This window comes from Pseudorca crassidens, chromosome 15 (genome assembly GCF_039906515.1).
Source record: "Pseudorca crassidens isolate mPseCra1 chromosome 15, mPseCra1.hap1, whole genome shotgun sequence".
Classification (NCBI taxonomy): Eukaryota; Metazoa; Chordata; class Mammalia; order Artiodactyla; family Delphinidae; genus Pseudorca; species Pseudorca crassidens.
The window spans coordinates 30,316,845-30,333,225 of record NC_090310.1 but is presented as its reverse complement, the minus strand read 5'-3'; the positions used below and the strand labels follow the sequence as shown (position 1 = coordinate 30,333,225).

Here is a 16,381-nt window from a genome sequence, read left to right as displayed (position 1 = left end):
AACACCTCTGGGTGTTGCTGTGACAGCCAGGCCAAGCTCCAAGCTCCATCATCCAGTGAGCAAGGAAGATTCACACCCAAGATGCTGGAATCCCCCAAAGGAAGCTCACAGCCTCTGCCCCCTTTTGGGGGGACAGGCTCATAGACCGTGGGTTGCTGGGACCATTTCAGCAGCAGCAGTGGGGCGGGCAGCTTGACCAGAAGCTGCTGAGACCCAAGGGCGAGGGCCGGGGGCCTGGCATCATGGACGGTGGTCCGCACAGGCATCTCGCTTACCTTAGCCAGCTGCATCTGCAGCTTGTTCTTCACATCTGTCACCTCGGCGATGCGGGCATTGAAGGCCAGATTGGTGTTGGTAAACTGCTTCCACATCTGATCCAACAGCACATCGAAGAGGTTCTGGGCCTCCTCCCGCAGCTGGACAGAGTTGGCCTGCATGTTCTGCGAGTGCCTGATATTGTCGTTACTGAACTTGGCCCATGTCTCGGGAACGGAGATCCTGCAAGAGGCACGAGAGAGAACTTACCAGGCGAGGAGTCGGAGGTCTCCAGCAGGCTTGGAGATCGCTGAATCCGGGGTTTCCCAACCTTGGCACTTCTGACATTGGGGTCAGGATAATTCCCTGTTGGAGGGGGCTGTCCTGTGCACCGTAGGATGTTTAACAGCATCCCTGGCCTCTACCCACTAGATGCCAGTAGTAACGCTTCTCCAGTTGTGACAATCAAAACAGTCTCTAGACATTACCAAATGTCCCTTGGGGGAGGGGGCACAATCGCCCCCAGTTGAGAGCCACTGAGCTGACCCAAACACCTCATTTACAGATGAGGCAACTGCAGACTAGCTGGTTTCCCGAAAGGGCACTTGGTGAGTTGTAGGAGAGGAGAGATTCCCCCAAAGAGCTTTTTTCTCTAACACTCCCTCCACCATCACCAAAAACAGAGAGACAGGCCAAGAAGCGGGCATCGGGCATGATTCAGGGATGAGCCTGTGGCCATGCTACTTGCACTGGCTTATTCATTCAACAAATGTTCTTTGAACACCTACCACATGCCAAGCCTTGTTCTAGGCACTTGGGATAGAGTGGGCAACATCCCTGTCCTCATAGTGATAAATTTCCGAGGGAGGCGGGGGAGATAGACAATAAATAAAGAAGATGTTCACACATTGTGTTATGTTCTATGAAAGAATTTAGAAGCAGGATGATGGAAGAGAGACAAATGGAGTGGGTCATTACGTGTCAGTCAGGGCCATAAAAGGAAATGGAATTTATTCTCAGATAGCGCCGAGGCGCTCATAGACTAGCAAATGCACGAAGTTGTCACCACCCCAGGTGTGAAAGGCAAGAGAGGGAGCCATGTAGAATAAATCCCCAACATCTTTCTCCTCCATCTCATGTTGGTGACCCTCCTATTGGCTGAACCCAACTGGGAACCAGATGGCAAAGACCCAGGAGCGGCAGTTTGTAGAGGGCAGGCTCCTCTCTAGGACTCACAACAAGGCAGCTAGAGAATGGATCTGGGAGGACAAATGGAGCTCAGGCTATATTGGAAAGGGCAAACTAGGGAAAGGGCAGACTGGGAAGGCTTCTTGGAGGCAGTGACACATAAGGGATTCAGTTTAGGGAACAGAAAGTTCTTCCTGGCCGAGTATGTAAATTCAGGCAATAAGCAATCCACTATTGTACAGGAGTTTTCTCCTCTGGGAACCTTTTGAGAAACAGAGACACATGCTTCTTTGAGCTGACTTCAGTCTCCGGATAAACCAGATTAGATAACTTTTCAAGGTCTTTTCTAGCCGGGAAGTCTCCAGTTCTTAAAATAAAGCAGATTTTTATTCTCAGGCAGTAGGAAAAAAAGAGATTCAATCATCTGAAATAGAAGTCTCTTTCAGGACATTTTAAAGCACACTTAGATTACATAGTGAATAGAAATATTTTTAAAAACATACAAAATGTGGTTGTTTTGTCTGGCTTTTGCAGGAGTTAAAATCAAGCCTCTGGAGAGGCCTTGGACTCCTAAAGATGTGAGAGGGCACTGAGTCTGATCCAGAGCGTTCATCCAACGAAGACCTGAGGCTCAGGGAGGTGAAGTGTCTTCTTTTCCAAGGTCACACAGCTACTCACCGTCAATAGAGGAACGAGGAGGCAACAAGGACAGCAGAGAGTGACCTGCAGATTTATTCTGAGGGTACCTCCCACTGCTCAATGGGACACTGTCAGTGTCAAGGGCAGCAGCCGCTAAGCCCTCCCCTGGAGCAGACAGCTGAGCTCCCCAGGGAAAACAACCCGCTTAATCACACTCTCACTGGGGGAATTTGCCGAGGCAGCCTGTCTCCTCACAGGTGATGTGCTTCAGTAGGGGGAACGTGCTTTCTGGAGCCTGTGTACTCTAAAAACATAGGACCCAGCAGGCTTTGCTGGGGAGGCAGGAAGGCGCTATGGTAAAACAAAGGCCCAGTGTCCAACGTGGGCTCAGACTGTGGCTCTGCCACTCGCTGTGTGAGCTTGGACCAGTCACTGCACCTCTCTGAGTCTTAGTCTCCTCTGTAAAATGGGGATAAAAATGGTACCTACCCCCAGGGTTTTTGACCAACTGTGAAACCCCTATCACGGCACCTGACAATAGTAAGCACTTGATAAATGTTTATTATTCACGAGACCGTGGAAGGGCTCAGCACAGGGCCCAACCTATAGCAAACAGCAGGTAAAAGGCATCAGCTCGCATCTTCATCTTCATTATCAGTGGTTAATCCGTGGCAATGAGACCTTCGGTGAACAGAGATACGGCAACACAGAGCCTCCAAACGTCCTGTTGCCTGCCCAGACATGGCCCCGCTTTAAGAAAACCTCACATACAAAGCCCTGAGCTAGTACATCTGGGGAGCAATTAGTCACAAATGGCAGCTCTGGCTTTCCAGCTGGAGTCGCTGGATGGAGGACTTTAAACAGCAGACCCCTCCTGGGCACGGAAATCAGAGTCTCTGCCAGCCAGCCTGGCTGCCCAGCTTTCAGGGAGGCATCTGTTTGGGAAGGGAAACTTCCAGACTCCCTGTCCAGGTGGGCAGCCGTGGCTGAGAGGACTAGGCCCCCTGGAGGTCTTGTTCACTTTGCCAGCGCCGTGGGCAGTCAACCTTGTCAGGAGGAGGAGAAGGGTCCCCAGGAGCTGTCATCGCAGGAAACCCCAAAGGGTCCTTTCGACACCTGCATATTTACTACGATCCAGAAAGCGACCCTGGTGTGGGCCAAGAAGACCTTCCCTTTCCTTCTCTCCTTTCCCTCCCTTCCCCCTTTCATTCATTCTTTCATTCAACAAATATTTATTGCACACCTACTATGTACCAAGCACAATGCTATGTGCTAGAGATTTTTTTAAAAAGGACCAAGATAGACCCCTCCCTCTGCATGTACCCAGAGCATCTCTCTCCAGCCCTCATTATCCCAGACCTCGGACTGCCGATGGGGAAAGCACGCCTGCACGCAATTCCGCGATGCTAGGACGTGTCCATGGCAGTGTCAGGCAGACAGGAGACGCCACCCTCATAGCTGTTGTGACGAGAAAATGAGGTCACACAGCAAGCACTCGATAAATGTTAGCCGTCGTCATTCCCCTACACGAGGCTCTGTGCCTAGCACTTCACACGCCCACCTTTCCACACTCACAGCAACTCTGGGAGGTGGGTGCTATTTTTATCCCAGTGGTAGAGGTGATGAAACGGGGCCCAGAGAAATTAGATCCTTTGTCCCGAGGGTTAATGTGGAGGCTGGATTTGAAGGCAGACAGCCTGGCTCCAGAACCCATCCTTAAGCCACTGCCAGCATGGGCAGGCACCAGCTGGCTCTCCCAGCCAAACTTGAATTCCTCCTCCTTCTGGAAATTCCTCTTGGAATTTGTTTGGTGGACTTGCCAATCCAGGTGCCTCAGCAGCAGCAGCTGTGGGACCCTCACGAGCCAATATCTTGCCCTCTCTTGCTGGAATTGGGATCTTGGGTGAAGTGGGGCAAACGTGGAAAGACAGTGGTGCTCCAACAACAAGGCCGATTAGCTCTCTCTCACTGGCTCCTTCAGGCTGCCAGAACCTCCCTTCCAGCCTTCCCCTGGAGCCAGTGGCTGCCCAACAGCCTTCCAGTAAATTCCATCTTAAGTGAGCCAGAATCGGATTCTGTAGCTTGCAACTCAGGATCCCCACTCAACTACACAGCCTCACACTTGACCGGTGCGCGATGCCCCTTTACGTTTCCTTAGCAGGATCAGACCCAGAAACCCCTGCTGTCCTCGGGCACGGCCAGGTGAAGACTGACAGCCCGGTACTTACGTGCAATCAATTTTCTCCACGCCGTGGAAGAAGCTGATGCAATCTGATGTGTTCCGTAGGTTAAGGCACTTCTCGTCGATGAACTCGGCTGAGTTTTTGTCCTCGAGGTCCCTCTCCAGGACATGCTGAGCATCCCGGTTATCCCTGTGGGGGCAAGGACATGTCCCTAAACTGTGCACTCACCCAGCGTACCTCACCCAAGGTCACAGGGGAGGTCGGTGCAGAGCCACTGCTGGAAGCCAAGTCTCTGGACCCCCAGGAGGGTGCTCTGTCCACCCCCAGTGGCTTCCAGCCCTCTTCCCGCCTTGATGCCTCCCCGCACACCCAGGGCCTCCCTGCACTACCCCACCCTCCCCCTAATCCAAGCAGACCTGTTGTCACTTAGAAAACATTTACTGTAAAGGGTCAGATACTACATATTTTAGGGTTTGTGGGTCATATGGTCTCTCTTGCAACTACTCAACTACGTAGGAAAACAGGCATAGATAATGTGTAAATGAATGGTTGTGGCTGTGTTCCAATAAAACTTTATTTACAAAAACAGGTGGTGGGCCAGATTTGGCTCTCCAGCTGTAGTTTGCTGACCTAATATAGAAGATATGAATTCACACTTTGGACAAAGCCAGGTTTCAATTTAAATTAGTTCACAAATCCTTGTGTCTGATGCTATGCCAGGCACAGAGGGAAGACATGAATAAGCCTCAGTCACTACCTTCAAGTGGCTCACGGATTTGTGTAAATAAATACCATAAAAAATAAAGAAAGAATGAAAAGAGCAACAGTGCAGGTTCAAAAAGGATACACAGTAACACAGAGGAGGAAGCCATTAACTCTGGGTGAGGGGTGGTCAGGGAAGGCTTCCCCAGAAAGTGTCTGAGCTGGGTTTTCATAACAATAGGAGCAGATATTATGGACAAAGCTGGGTTGGGGGGATGAGAATTCCAAGCTGAGGATACCACAGAGAAGCTAGAGACATCCAGGTATTTAGGGACCCATAAGCAGCTCAAAAGGCTGGCAGAATCAGGGACTGGGTGGAGTCAGGGAGTGGGTGGAGTCATGGACTGGGCAGGGTCAAGGATTGGGTGGAGTCAGGGAGTGGGTGGAGTCATGGACTGGGCAGGGTCAGGAATTGGGTAGATTCAGGGACTGGGCAGAGTCATGGCCTGGGCAGGGTCAAGGAGTGGGCGGAGTCAGGGAGTGGGTGGAGTCTGGGACTGAGCCAGGTGAGGAGAACACAATTGGGTGGGGCCAGGACTTGAGCCTGAAGGGCTGGTATCTTGGCTGAGAAGTTTAGACTTAAATGTCACTGTGTGCCAAGACTCCAGACATTGGAGACCCACTTTCATGATTCTTGCCATATTCCCAAAGTACCTGTACTATTATTTACCTGCTAATTTTCTTTTTTCAATCATAAATAAATAAAATACATAAATAAATGCATTTTTAATTCAAAAAGAGTCATGTACCACAATGCTCATTGCAGCTCTATTTACAATAGCCAGGACATGGAAGCAACCTAAGTGTCCAGCGACAGATGAATGGATAAAGAAGATGTGGCACATATATACAATGGAATATTACTCAGACATAAAAAGAAACAAAATTGAGTTATTTGTAGTGAGGTGGATGGACCTAGAGTCTATCATACAGAGTGAAGCAAGTCAGAAAGAGAAAAACAAATACCGTATGCTAACACATATATATGGAATCTAAAAAAAAAATGGTTCTGAAGAATCTAGGGACAAGACAGGAATAAAGACACAGACGTAAAGAATGGACTTGAGGACATGGGGAGGGGAAAGGGTAAGCTGGGACGAAGTGAGAGAGTGGCATGGACATATATACACTACCAAATGTAAAATAGCTAGTGGGAAGCAGCCACATAGCACAGGGAGATCAGCTCAGTGCTTTGTGACCACCTAGAGGGGTGGGATAGGGAGGGTGAGAGGGAGACGCAAGAAGGAGGAGATATGGGAACATATGTATATGTATGGCTGATTCACTTTGTTATAAAGCAGAAACTAACACACCATTGTAAAGCAATTATACTCCAATAAAGATGTTTAAAAAATAAATAAATAAATGTATTTCAAAAGGAAAAATCTACATCACTGTCTTTAAAAGAAAACCAGTAACTGTTTCCAAACCTAAATGCAAAGTAAACACTAACAGAATGCTAGCTAGAATCTGTTGTCTCCAGTAGGTTCTAAGCCTGAAACCTTTTCTGTTTCTTTTTTGGTTGAAAAAAGGAAATTAAAGACGCCTAAGCATTGATTGGGAGTTTTGCCTTGATGTTTTTTTTTTTAATTTATTATTTTTTAAAAATTTTTATTGGAGTGTAGATGATTTACAATGTTGTGTTAGTTTCTGCTATACAGCAAAGTGAATCAGTTACACATATAGATATATCCACTCTTTTTAAAATTCCTTTCCCATATAGGTCATTACAGAGTATTGAGAAGAGTTCCCTGTGCTATACAGTAGGTCTTTACTAGTTATCTAGTTTATATATAGCACTGTGTATATGTCAGTCCCAATCTCCCAATTTATCCTTCCTTCCCTTTCCCCCTGGTAACCATAAGTTTGTTTTTCATCTATGACTCTATTTCTGTTTTGTAAATAAGTTCATTTGTACCATTTATTTATTTATTTATTTATATTAGGCTCTGGTGTTTCTCTTACTTTCTTTTTATAAAATTTAAAAAATTTTTAATTTATTTTATTTTTGGCTGCATTGGGTCTTCATTGCTACGCGCGCGCTTTCTCCAGTTGCAGCGAGCGAGGGCTACTCTTCGTTGCAGTGTGCAGGCTTCTCATTGCAGGGGCTTCTCTTGTTGCAGAGCATGGGCTATAGGCACGGGGTTTCCATAGTTGTGGCACGCAGGCTCAGTAGTTGTGGCGCTTGGGCTTAGTTGTTCTGCGGCATGTGGGATCTTCCCGGACCAGGGCTCGAACCCGTGTCCCTTGCATTGGCATCTCCCTTCCTCTCCCTGTCTCTGTCCCTCTGTCTCTCTCATCTTTATCTCCTTCTGCCTCCTCTTGCTTGGTTTCTCTCTGTCTCGGGGCCTCAGTGTACGTCTCTCTCTACCTCTCCCCTGCCTGTCTCTATCTTTCTGCCACGTTCTTTTTCTGCTATGGATACTGAAAGCTGGTGAGAGGTTTCAAACAGGCTAGGAACAAAGAAATTAAATCCTCATGCTGGGTCTGCACCCATCAGGATGCACAGAGGGTCATGTTGGAGCAAGGAGAGCCATCCTGGGGCCCTTATGGCCTTTGGAATTGGCAGAGCCGTGGGGAAATGGGGCCCCATCCTGCCTCATGAGGTGGAGTGTGAAGAAAGACCAGAATGTAGAAGAGAAACGTTCCAGAGCATCAGAGGGGAACCTGGGGCCTCAGAATCCCGGGTCAGCTGGTCCAGCCTCCTGGCCCTGGCTAATGAGGCCTGGGGAGGGAGACGACGGCCCCATCTCCCCCAGATGGAGAGCCTGGCCAGTGCCAAGACTCGCCCTGCTGTCAGCCCACAAGGAAAAGCCTGAGCCTGGCTCCTCCCAGTCAGGAAAGCCTTTTCTGCTTTGCTGGGGCACCTGGTGAGGTGAGGACACAGCTCTGAGCAGATGCAGGCCTCAGGCCTCGCCTAGAAAACCATAAGTCAACAGCCCATCACCTGCCTGGGGCCAGGGCGGCCACCTTAGCAGGTTATCGGCAGAGCTTCCCCAAGGGCAAGGTCACACTGAGTTCTGCCCTGTGGACGAGGCTCTGGCCACTTCCAGGTTAATTAGCCTGCCCCCCCCACCCCACCCCCCCCCCCCCCCCCCCCCCCCGCAGCAAGAGCTTCCTCCCTGCAAGATGACAGGTGTCCTCTGAAAAGGGGCCGCCGCCCAAGGTCAAAGGGCCTCTCTCCAGGGTGACTGGGCCTCTGGTCCTGGCAAAGAGGAGAGTCCCTTCCACCCGCTCTCATCCCCTCCCCACCCACACTGCCTCCACTGCTTTCCTCCCAGCCTCTCCTCCTCTCTTTTCCTCTTTCTCTGTGTCTGTCCCTTTCCATCTCTTCATCTCTCTCACCTCTTGATTTCTCTCTCTGTCTGGCATGTCTGTGAAACTCTCTGTCCCTCTGTCTCTCTACTCATCTCTCTCTGTTTATGGCTTCGAGTCTTTCTCTTTCTGTCTCTTTTTCCCTCTGACATCAGAGTTCACTGTGTCTCTCATTCTGTGTCTCCCAATCGATGAGACCGTCTTGATCTTTCTACTTTTCCTGCACAAGCAGCGCTCCACCCACCCCAGTTTCAAGATTTCCCTTCTGGAGTCCAGCTCCCCAATTTCAAGTGTGGGCTTTTGTTCACTCTTCCAGCTCAAACTGTCCCATTTTCCAAACCTCAGCCCTACCGTCACTCTAACACCAAGTCTTGTCACAGCCCCACATCAACCACAAATGGAAAACCATGCTCTTTTGCCAAAAAATAGGTGATTGTAAACATAGGGCAAGAAAAATACAACAAAGGCATTTGCTTGCCCAAAGACCTCCCTTTGTTAAAACGTTCCTGTTTAAGTACAAGTATCGAAGGGTTTTAAGTGGATTAATGTATAGACGAATATTAGGCAAACATAGTCCAAGTGGTAGGTCGGAATGTCAGAAGTCAAGACAGAGGCACATAATGATGGAATTCAACCGTGCTTTCATCCATTCAACTGTCACCTCAGTCACTGCTGCATTTGCATCTCATTTCCACTTTTCTCCACCTCTGACGTCTCCCTGGGTTTTCCCAACTCATCTGCCCCTGACCACACCCTTAGATCTGCAGGCAGCTTTTCAACACTGTCCTGGACGCTCTTTATTTTCTTTTTACAGGATAATTCTCTCCTACCTCTGCCACCCATTCTTACAGCCTCAGTGGAGTTGAGGGGCTGCTGTGTGTGTGTGTGTGTGTGTGTGTGTGTGTGTGTGTGTGTGTGTGTGTGAGGTAGGGGCGACTGCTGTTTCTGGGGAAGAACAAACCAGGGCACCAAGCTCCCGGAGCCTATCTGCAAGCTTCCTTACCCCTTAGCATCCCACGCAAGCTGCCTACGTCCTCCACACAGCGGGAAGGGGCAGCCCTGGCCAGGTGGCCAGCCCGTCTTGTTAGCTATATCTGAGTAAACAAGGAGAAACCAGCAGAGCAGCCTGCCTGCAAGTGTTAAAGACAAGTGCCCAGCTCAAGGGCCAGGCGGGAAGCCTGCTGCCTCCGGGCGAGCTGGGTGCCAAGGGCTCATCTATGGGTCCCAAGCCCGGTAAAACTCAAGCCTCCGTTTAATTATGGGGGAGCCTCCTGCCTTGTCATGATACCAGTTACATAATCTTCCAAGAACAAAAAGCTGATTCCTTTGAAGACTAAAAGGAACAGTGGCTCAGGGTGTCCACCAGCTCCCCTCTGGAGAGGCCCGGGCCCCTCACCTTGATGTCCAATGCCACCCACTCTCTGCCATGTCCCAAAGTTCAGGACTCGCATGCGGAAGCCACAGGCTAAGAGGAGCCTCAGTGAGGCCAATTTCTTTTGCCAAGGCTCTCACCGCAAACAAGAACCACCAATGCTGTGCTAACTCGTGAAAATCAATAGTGTACGTCTCAGTAACATCATACTGATAGACAGATCAGCCATGGTGGTAGCACTTACCTCGCTGAAACTGACAAATGCCACAGATCAGGACTTTTTTCTTTTCCTGGAGAGCTGGCTGTTAAAAGCTTGCCAGTACACCACTGATTGAAAGAACCACCTGGAGACGCGGGACCCCTGAAACCTGGGAGACCCAAAACAAACTCCAAGAAAAGGGAGAGTAAGCAGCTCTTACCGCATCTGGATGTCAATCCTCTGAGCTAGTTTTCTCAGCTGTTGTTGGCAACATTTTAGCAAATCTACTTCCTGCAATGAAAGATGTCAGAAAGAGTGAGGTCCCTTAGAAACTCACAGCCTCCTGCCTCCCAGGCCAGTGTTCCACCCCTCACCTCTCACTGCCCACCCTCCATCCCACGAGGTGAAATGTCAGGGTGGGGGTCCATTTCCTGCCTCGACCAGCATGATCCCCGGGCCAGGCACCTGAGGGTCGACTGTGGAAGCTGCACATTCTCTGCCCTGCTGTCCTTTCTTTTTATATATTTCCAGAGTAAAAGAAAAGGCAGCACCTACTATGCACCTAGGGTTCATTCATAGACCCTTTACTTATCATAAAATATGATACATTCCTATTTTATCATTGAATTAAATAATACACATGAAGTGATACAGTGTGTGGCATATAACAGGTGCTCAATAAACACTGGCTGTTACTTTTGTTATTTATTGGTATTACTATTATGATGCCCATTTTGGAGAGGAAAAGACTGAGGGTCAAATGACCTCCTTTCTCACTGTTTCTAAATTGCAACCTAGGCCCCCACCCACACTTTCTGAGCCCTAATTTTGCATGGGGTGACACGTGTGTCTTCTGCTCCTGACAGGCAGCTCAGAAACCTCTCTGACCAGCTGGCCTTCCCTCCTCCCTCAGGGGGCTGGCCAGACCCAGGGGGCATCTTACCCGGATAAGATTTTTCTCCACGTTGTCATGGACCAAGTCAATCCCGGTCCTTTTCTCTCGCTGGTACAGACACTCCAGGGCCACCTGTAGGAGGCGTAGGGAATCATGTATTCTCCCTGCAGCTGTACGTAGACCGTGAGCAGAATTGACTCACATCTACCTTTGCCATGGTCTGTTTCATTCCTGGGAAACCTGGATGCTTCATGTGGTCCCATCACTGTGCGTTTGGATGGGCTTCTGCCTCCCCTTCTCCATCAGTGAGGGCTGTGGGATGCTGAGATGGTAGATGGGTGCAAAATCGGTGCATATCTCAAGCTGGCCATGCTGGTTAAGTCAGTTTGACAAATGTAAAGCGCTTAGAATACTGTCAATAAGAATTACCTGTGAATATATATGAACACCCTTTTTGGAGATCTCTAAATGGGGGAAGAGCTTTGGAAAGTGACATAGGCCAAGTGAGACCCAGGCAACCCTGCCACATGGACCTTATAACCATCATGGAGACACGAACAGAGCAGAACAGAAGCCAGGGGAGTGGCTGCTCGGTGGAGCTCCTGCAGCAGCAGACTGTCAAAGAATTGTGATGGGTCACTGGCCTGTCATGTCACGAAGAGCAGCGGCAGTGAGAAGGAGGCAGGGGAGCACGGCATCCGGTGTTGGGATGCAAATGTATCTGGGAACTCAGAAAGGAGGGCGAGCACTTGATGCCACAAGAATTTACTGCCCCCTTCTCTGTGTCACACTGGGGACACTGCAGTGAACTAAACAGTCCCTGCTCTTATGGAGTTCTAACAGAAGAGAGAGAACACACACAAATGAACATAGAAGAAACTCAATCGTTTCTGACTGTGATAAGGGCTGTGATGAAAATAGGGAGCTGTGGGTGGGTGGGGAATAACAAGCAGGGTGGTCAGGGAGGACTTCTCTAAGGAGGTGGCAGACCGAGACCTGAATTATGAGAAGCAGCAGAAATGAATGGGAATAATGCACCAGGAAGAGGGAACAGCCAGTGCAAAGGCCCTGGGGTAGGAGGAGCAGCAGACAGGAAGCCATTGGGCCTGTGACAAGGAACTCAGATGTTAACTAGGATGCATTAGGAAGCCATTGAGGGGGTTTTAGTGGGGAGGTGCAGAGATCTGGTTTAATGTTTAAAACCATCCCTCTGGCTGCTGTCTGGAAAATACGTTGGAGGGGCTAGAGGTCAGGAGGCCAGGAAGGAGGCCGTCACCATTGTCCACTGAGAGGCACCTGGAATGAGGTGGTAACCTTGGAGTTGGAGACAAGTGGATGGAAGTGAGATGCCTCTGGTCCCTGTGCCCCCTTGTGGCTGTCACAGGGGGCCACGTGATGGGGCAGAGCTGGGCTTTCCAGACAGGCTGGGGGAGTGAGGAGAGAGTCAGGGAGAGGGGAGGAGTGCTAGATTTCAGATTCTGCTTTGGGTCTCTGAGCAGCAGCCCTGCCCACTGTCCTTCCAGGGGGGAACATGGGGGCATAGGGAAACAGTAGGGACCCCCATCCCATAGTGGTCAGAACCTGTGTCTTGTCTCCAGGGGAAACATGGAGGTAGGGCCTCTCCTACAGAAGCCCCCACGCCAGACACAGAGCAGGCGCGGCTGCAGGAGGTTTGCAGGCAGGGGTTCTGCATTCGCACACGCTCCAGGGAGCAGCAGAACGTCATCTCGTGTGGCCACAATGGTCTCCCACAGCAAAGGCAGATAATCCCAGTTCCTCACCCAGTGTCCACTCCAGGACCCAGTGAAAAATGCTCACTTACCCAGACTCCTTTGCACCCAGGGAGCCCATGTGAGTTCTGGCAAATGGGCTAAAAATGGAATCACATAATGGACCTTCTGGAAAATTGATATTCCCTGATAAAAAGGGACAGACACAGTTGGCAATTTGCCCCTTCCCTACCCCATCCTCCTGCCTCGACTGAGAATTTCCAAATGCTCCTGGCAAGTGGGAGTTTGCAGTATGAGATCTGAAACGTCCTTGAAAGTAGTAGGACAAAAGCCCCGTGTTACGGATGGCCAAGCAGATAGGAGGCTGGGTCCCTTCTGGTATCACGTGGAGGGTGCAGCATCCTCCTCTTTTCCTCTGGAATTCTCATAACAGAAAATGAAATTCCTATTTGGCTGAGCTGCTGTACTCAGATAGCTGTTTACATGCAGCCTAAAGCTATCCTAACTGCTCCAGGATATGGCTGGAGACTGGGAAACCAAAGTGTGGAGGATGTCCACATTCAGTTATTTATTCAACAAATACCTCCTGAGTGCCTGCTGTGTGCCACACGCTGTGCCAGGATGGGAAGACATTCAGAACATTGGTCTAGATGACAGGCAGTCAGCACAGACACGGCTCATTGAGGACCAGCATAGACATACTGGTCCCCCACAGCTGAACAGCAGTCCTTGGTGAAAAAGCAGACGAATCCCTGCCCTCATGGTGCCTATACTCTAGTGTGTAGAGCAAAACAAGGACATTGTACAGTGTGTTAGCAGGTCTTAAGGGCTACAGAGAAAAATAGAGCAGTTATTTGAAACACATCTTCTAAAGACCATCACATACACTAACACACAGGCTTGTGATGTCTTTATGAAATCCCTGTGATTTTGATGTAACCCCAAGGAGAAAAGGAAATTCCATTCAGTCTGAGGAACCCTGATTGGACTGGGATTATTGTCAATTGACTAAGTTTTATATATATATATAATTTATATAATATATAATAAAATTATATATTATATAATTATATAATAAAATTATATAATTATATAAAATTATATAATATATAATAAACGTTATATATATTATATAATTTTAGCTTAAAGCTGATTATAGATGATGATGCAGCTCAAACTGAGCTGCACGGCGCCCATCACCTTGATCTTCACTCAAGGGGAGTGTGGGGGGCTGCATTGCAGGCGTGGTATCCCAGCGGCCGTCAGGCCCCCCGCCCCCGCACCCCACACTCACCTGCAGTGGACAGTTCAGTTCCTCGGCCGCGCACTCCAGCCGCCTCTTGACTTCATCCAGGCTGTGGTTCTCGTTCAGAAGCCTCTCCAGCTCATAGCTCAGCTCCGACTTCCAGAAGCCAATGTCCGACAGCCTCTGGCCCAGGTTCCGGCCGGTCCCCTCCTGCATCTGGCGCGTCAGCTGGTCCTTGTTCTGCATGAGCCGCATGGAGTCGCCCATCAGTTGGTTGGCCCACAGCCGAGAGGCCTCGGCCGTGTGTATCTGCAGCTGGTTGGACTGGTCCCAGTCATGGGGCCTGTAGCGACAGAAGAGCGCTGAGCGGACGGCCGGCAGGGTGGTGGGCGGCCGCAGGGCGCTGCGGCACGTGGCTCCCTCGTCCAGGCAGGTCTGGGTGTTGGAGACCTTGCAGAAGAGGCTGGGACTCCATGAGTTCAGGTAGCGGTACCCAGGCAGGTAATAGGGCTGGTAACACCCCTGGCTCACCGGGGCCGACGCAACCGGGGGCAGCGTGCTGATGCGACAGGCTTTCTTGGGGCCACAGTAACTGGCAGTCTGAGTGGTTCCAAGAAACTCCATCTTCCACCATCAGCTCCGCTAGGGCAAAACTGTGCCTAAGGGGGCCAAGGCACCACAGGAAGGGGAAGGAGCTTCTCTGAGGGATGGGCAGAACCTCTATGACTCGGCACTGTTGTCATAAAGCCTGGGGGGGGTGGGGCCTTACTGGGACCCCTGCTCACTTGCCCCAGCTGAGGCCATAGCATCACAATCAAAACCCAGGCCAGTGCTTCCCTGGTGGCGCAGTGGTTGAGAGTCCGCCTGCCGATGTAGGGGACACGGGTTCGTGTCCCGGTCCGGGAGAATCCCACATGCTGGGCCCATGAGCCATGGCCGCTGAGCTTGCGCGTCCGGAGCCTGTACTCCGCGGCGGGAGGGGCCGCGGCAGTGAGAGGCCCGTGTACCGCAAATAGAAAAAATGCTTTGCCAAAAATTTTCGGAGAACTCGGGGGTTTTTTGGGGGCCTGAGCCACCTGTCTCCTTGCATGGCCCTGCAATAAACCTTTCTCTGCTCCAAACTCCAGCGTTTCCGTTTGTTTGGCCTCACTGTGCATGGGGCACACAAACTTGTGCTAACAGGTGTGGAGAGTAGGGGAGACGCTTGATCAGATCTGCAGATCACTGCCTTGGCCTCCACTCCAACCCGCTTACGAAATGTCAGTCACTGAGTCAGTGACAGCGGTTGAGGGGCTCTCATGGCCAGGAAGGTCGCATGTGAGGAAATCTGCTCAGTGCTCTCCGGGCAGAAGAGGCCTTTCCCTCGAGTGGAATCCCAGCTCCGTCCCCTCTCCCAGCCTGGAAAATGCCCAGGATTGTGCCTCCCTCGGACGCTGTGAGAATCAAGTAAACGCAGAACAAGGTACTTAGCACCTAGTGTGTGATCAACAGTTGTTATTGGTGTTACTATTACTATTAGACTACACTTTGCCACATCATTTCATGTAATCCTTTTGCTCACGCCTGGAGGTGGCGTTATTCGAGCCCTCATTTTACAGGGGGGCAAACTGAGGCTCAGAGAGGTGCATTTGTTTGCCCAAGGGCACACAGCTAGTCTTGGGAAATGGCTCAGGTAATGCCGCTTCCCCTGAGGATAAGGAGAGCCAGATAAAAGCCGTAGATGTGCTTTGCAGTGGGGCTGCCGGGGAGCTCAGAGAACATCTCAGTGAAGTCGTTTCTATTTTTCTGCCAACATTTTATTATAAACAATTTTTTTTAAATGCAGTGGTTTTAAAACACTCTAATATGGAAGGTTGTCTTCAAATAAACTCTTGCACAGAAGCAGGGCACGTGACACAGACCCCTAAGTTGCTCTGGCTGGAGGGAGCCAGAGGTGCGGGGGGGTCCCTTCCCCCAAGTCCTTAGGGCTCCACAGAGCACAGTGGGAAGACCGTGATTCAGCCCACCCCCCTCCCCATTTCACAAGAGAAGAGGCACGAAGGTCACCTACCAGGAAGTGGAAAAGCCAGAATCCATGTCCACGTTTTCCGAAGTCACACTAATTACCTAGAGAAACGCTATGATTGTTATGATCATCAAAAAGCGTTCTGTTAAATTTGGAATCATGTAACTAGATTTACTGTGATCACTCTGTAATGCAGACAAATATTGAATTATTAGGTTGTACACCTGAAACTAATACAACATTATATACCAATGTTTCCTGAGAAAAAAGAAACTGGAATCATGCCGTAGGTGAGTGTGGTATATTGGTTTCCTATGGCTGCTGTCACAAATCACCACAAAGTTAGTGACTTGACACTACACAGATGTATTCTCTTACAGCTCTTGAGGTCAGAATTCCAAAATGAGCCTCAAGGGGCTCAAATCAAGGTGTGAGGAGGGCTGGTTCCTTCTGGAAGCTCCGGGAAGAATCCGATTCCTTGCCCTTTCCAGCTTCCAGAAGCTGCCTGCATCCTTTGGCTTGTGACCTCTGCCCGCATCTTCAAAGGCGGCAGCTAGCATCTTCTCTCCCCCTTCCCCGACCCTCCTGCTTC

The 16,381-nt window shown here is 50.1% G+C and overlaps 1 protein-coding gene across 1 annotated transcript in view; it reads right to left on the bottom strand.

Moving 5' to 3' along the window:
* TEKT5 (tektin 5) overlaps positions 1–14,408 on the bottom strand; it is a 38,490-nt gene extending 24,082 nt beyond the window's left edge. Inside the window, exons 1-5 of the mRNA XM_067705121.1 lie at positions 13,833–14,408; positions 10,857–10,940; positions 10,134–10,204; positions 4,311–4,454; positions 276–498 (exon numbers count right to left, since the gene is read on the bottom strand). Coding sequence (XP_067561222.1) covers positions 276–498; positions 4,311–4,454; positions 10,134–10,204; positions 10,857–10,940; positions 13,833–14,408 — 1,098 coding nt within the window. The remainder of the gene's footprint in view (positions 1–275; positions 499–4,310; positions 4,455–10,133; positions 10,205–10,856; positions 10,941–13,832) is intronic.
* Positions 14,409–16,381: the final 1,973 nt, after the last annotated feature.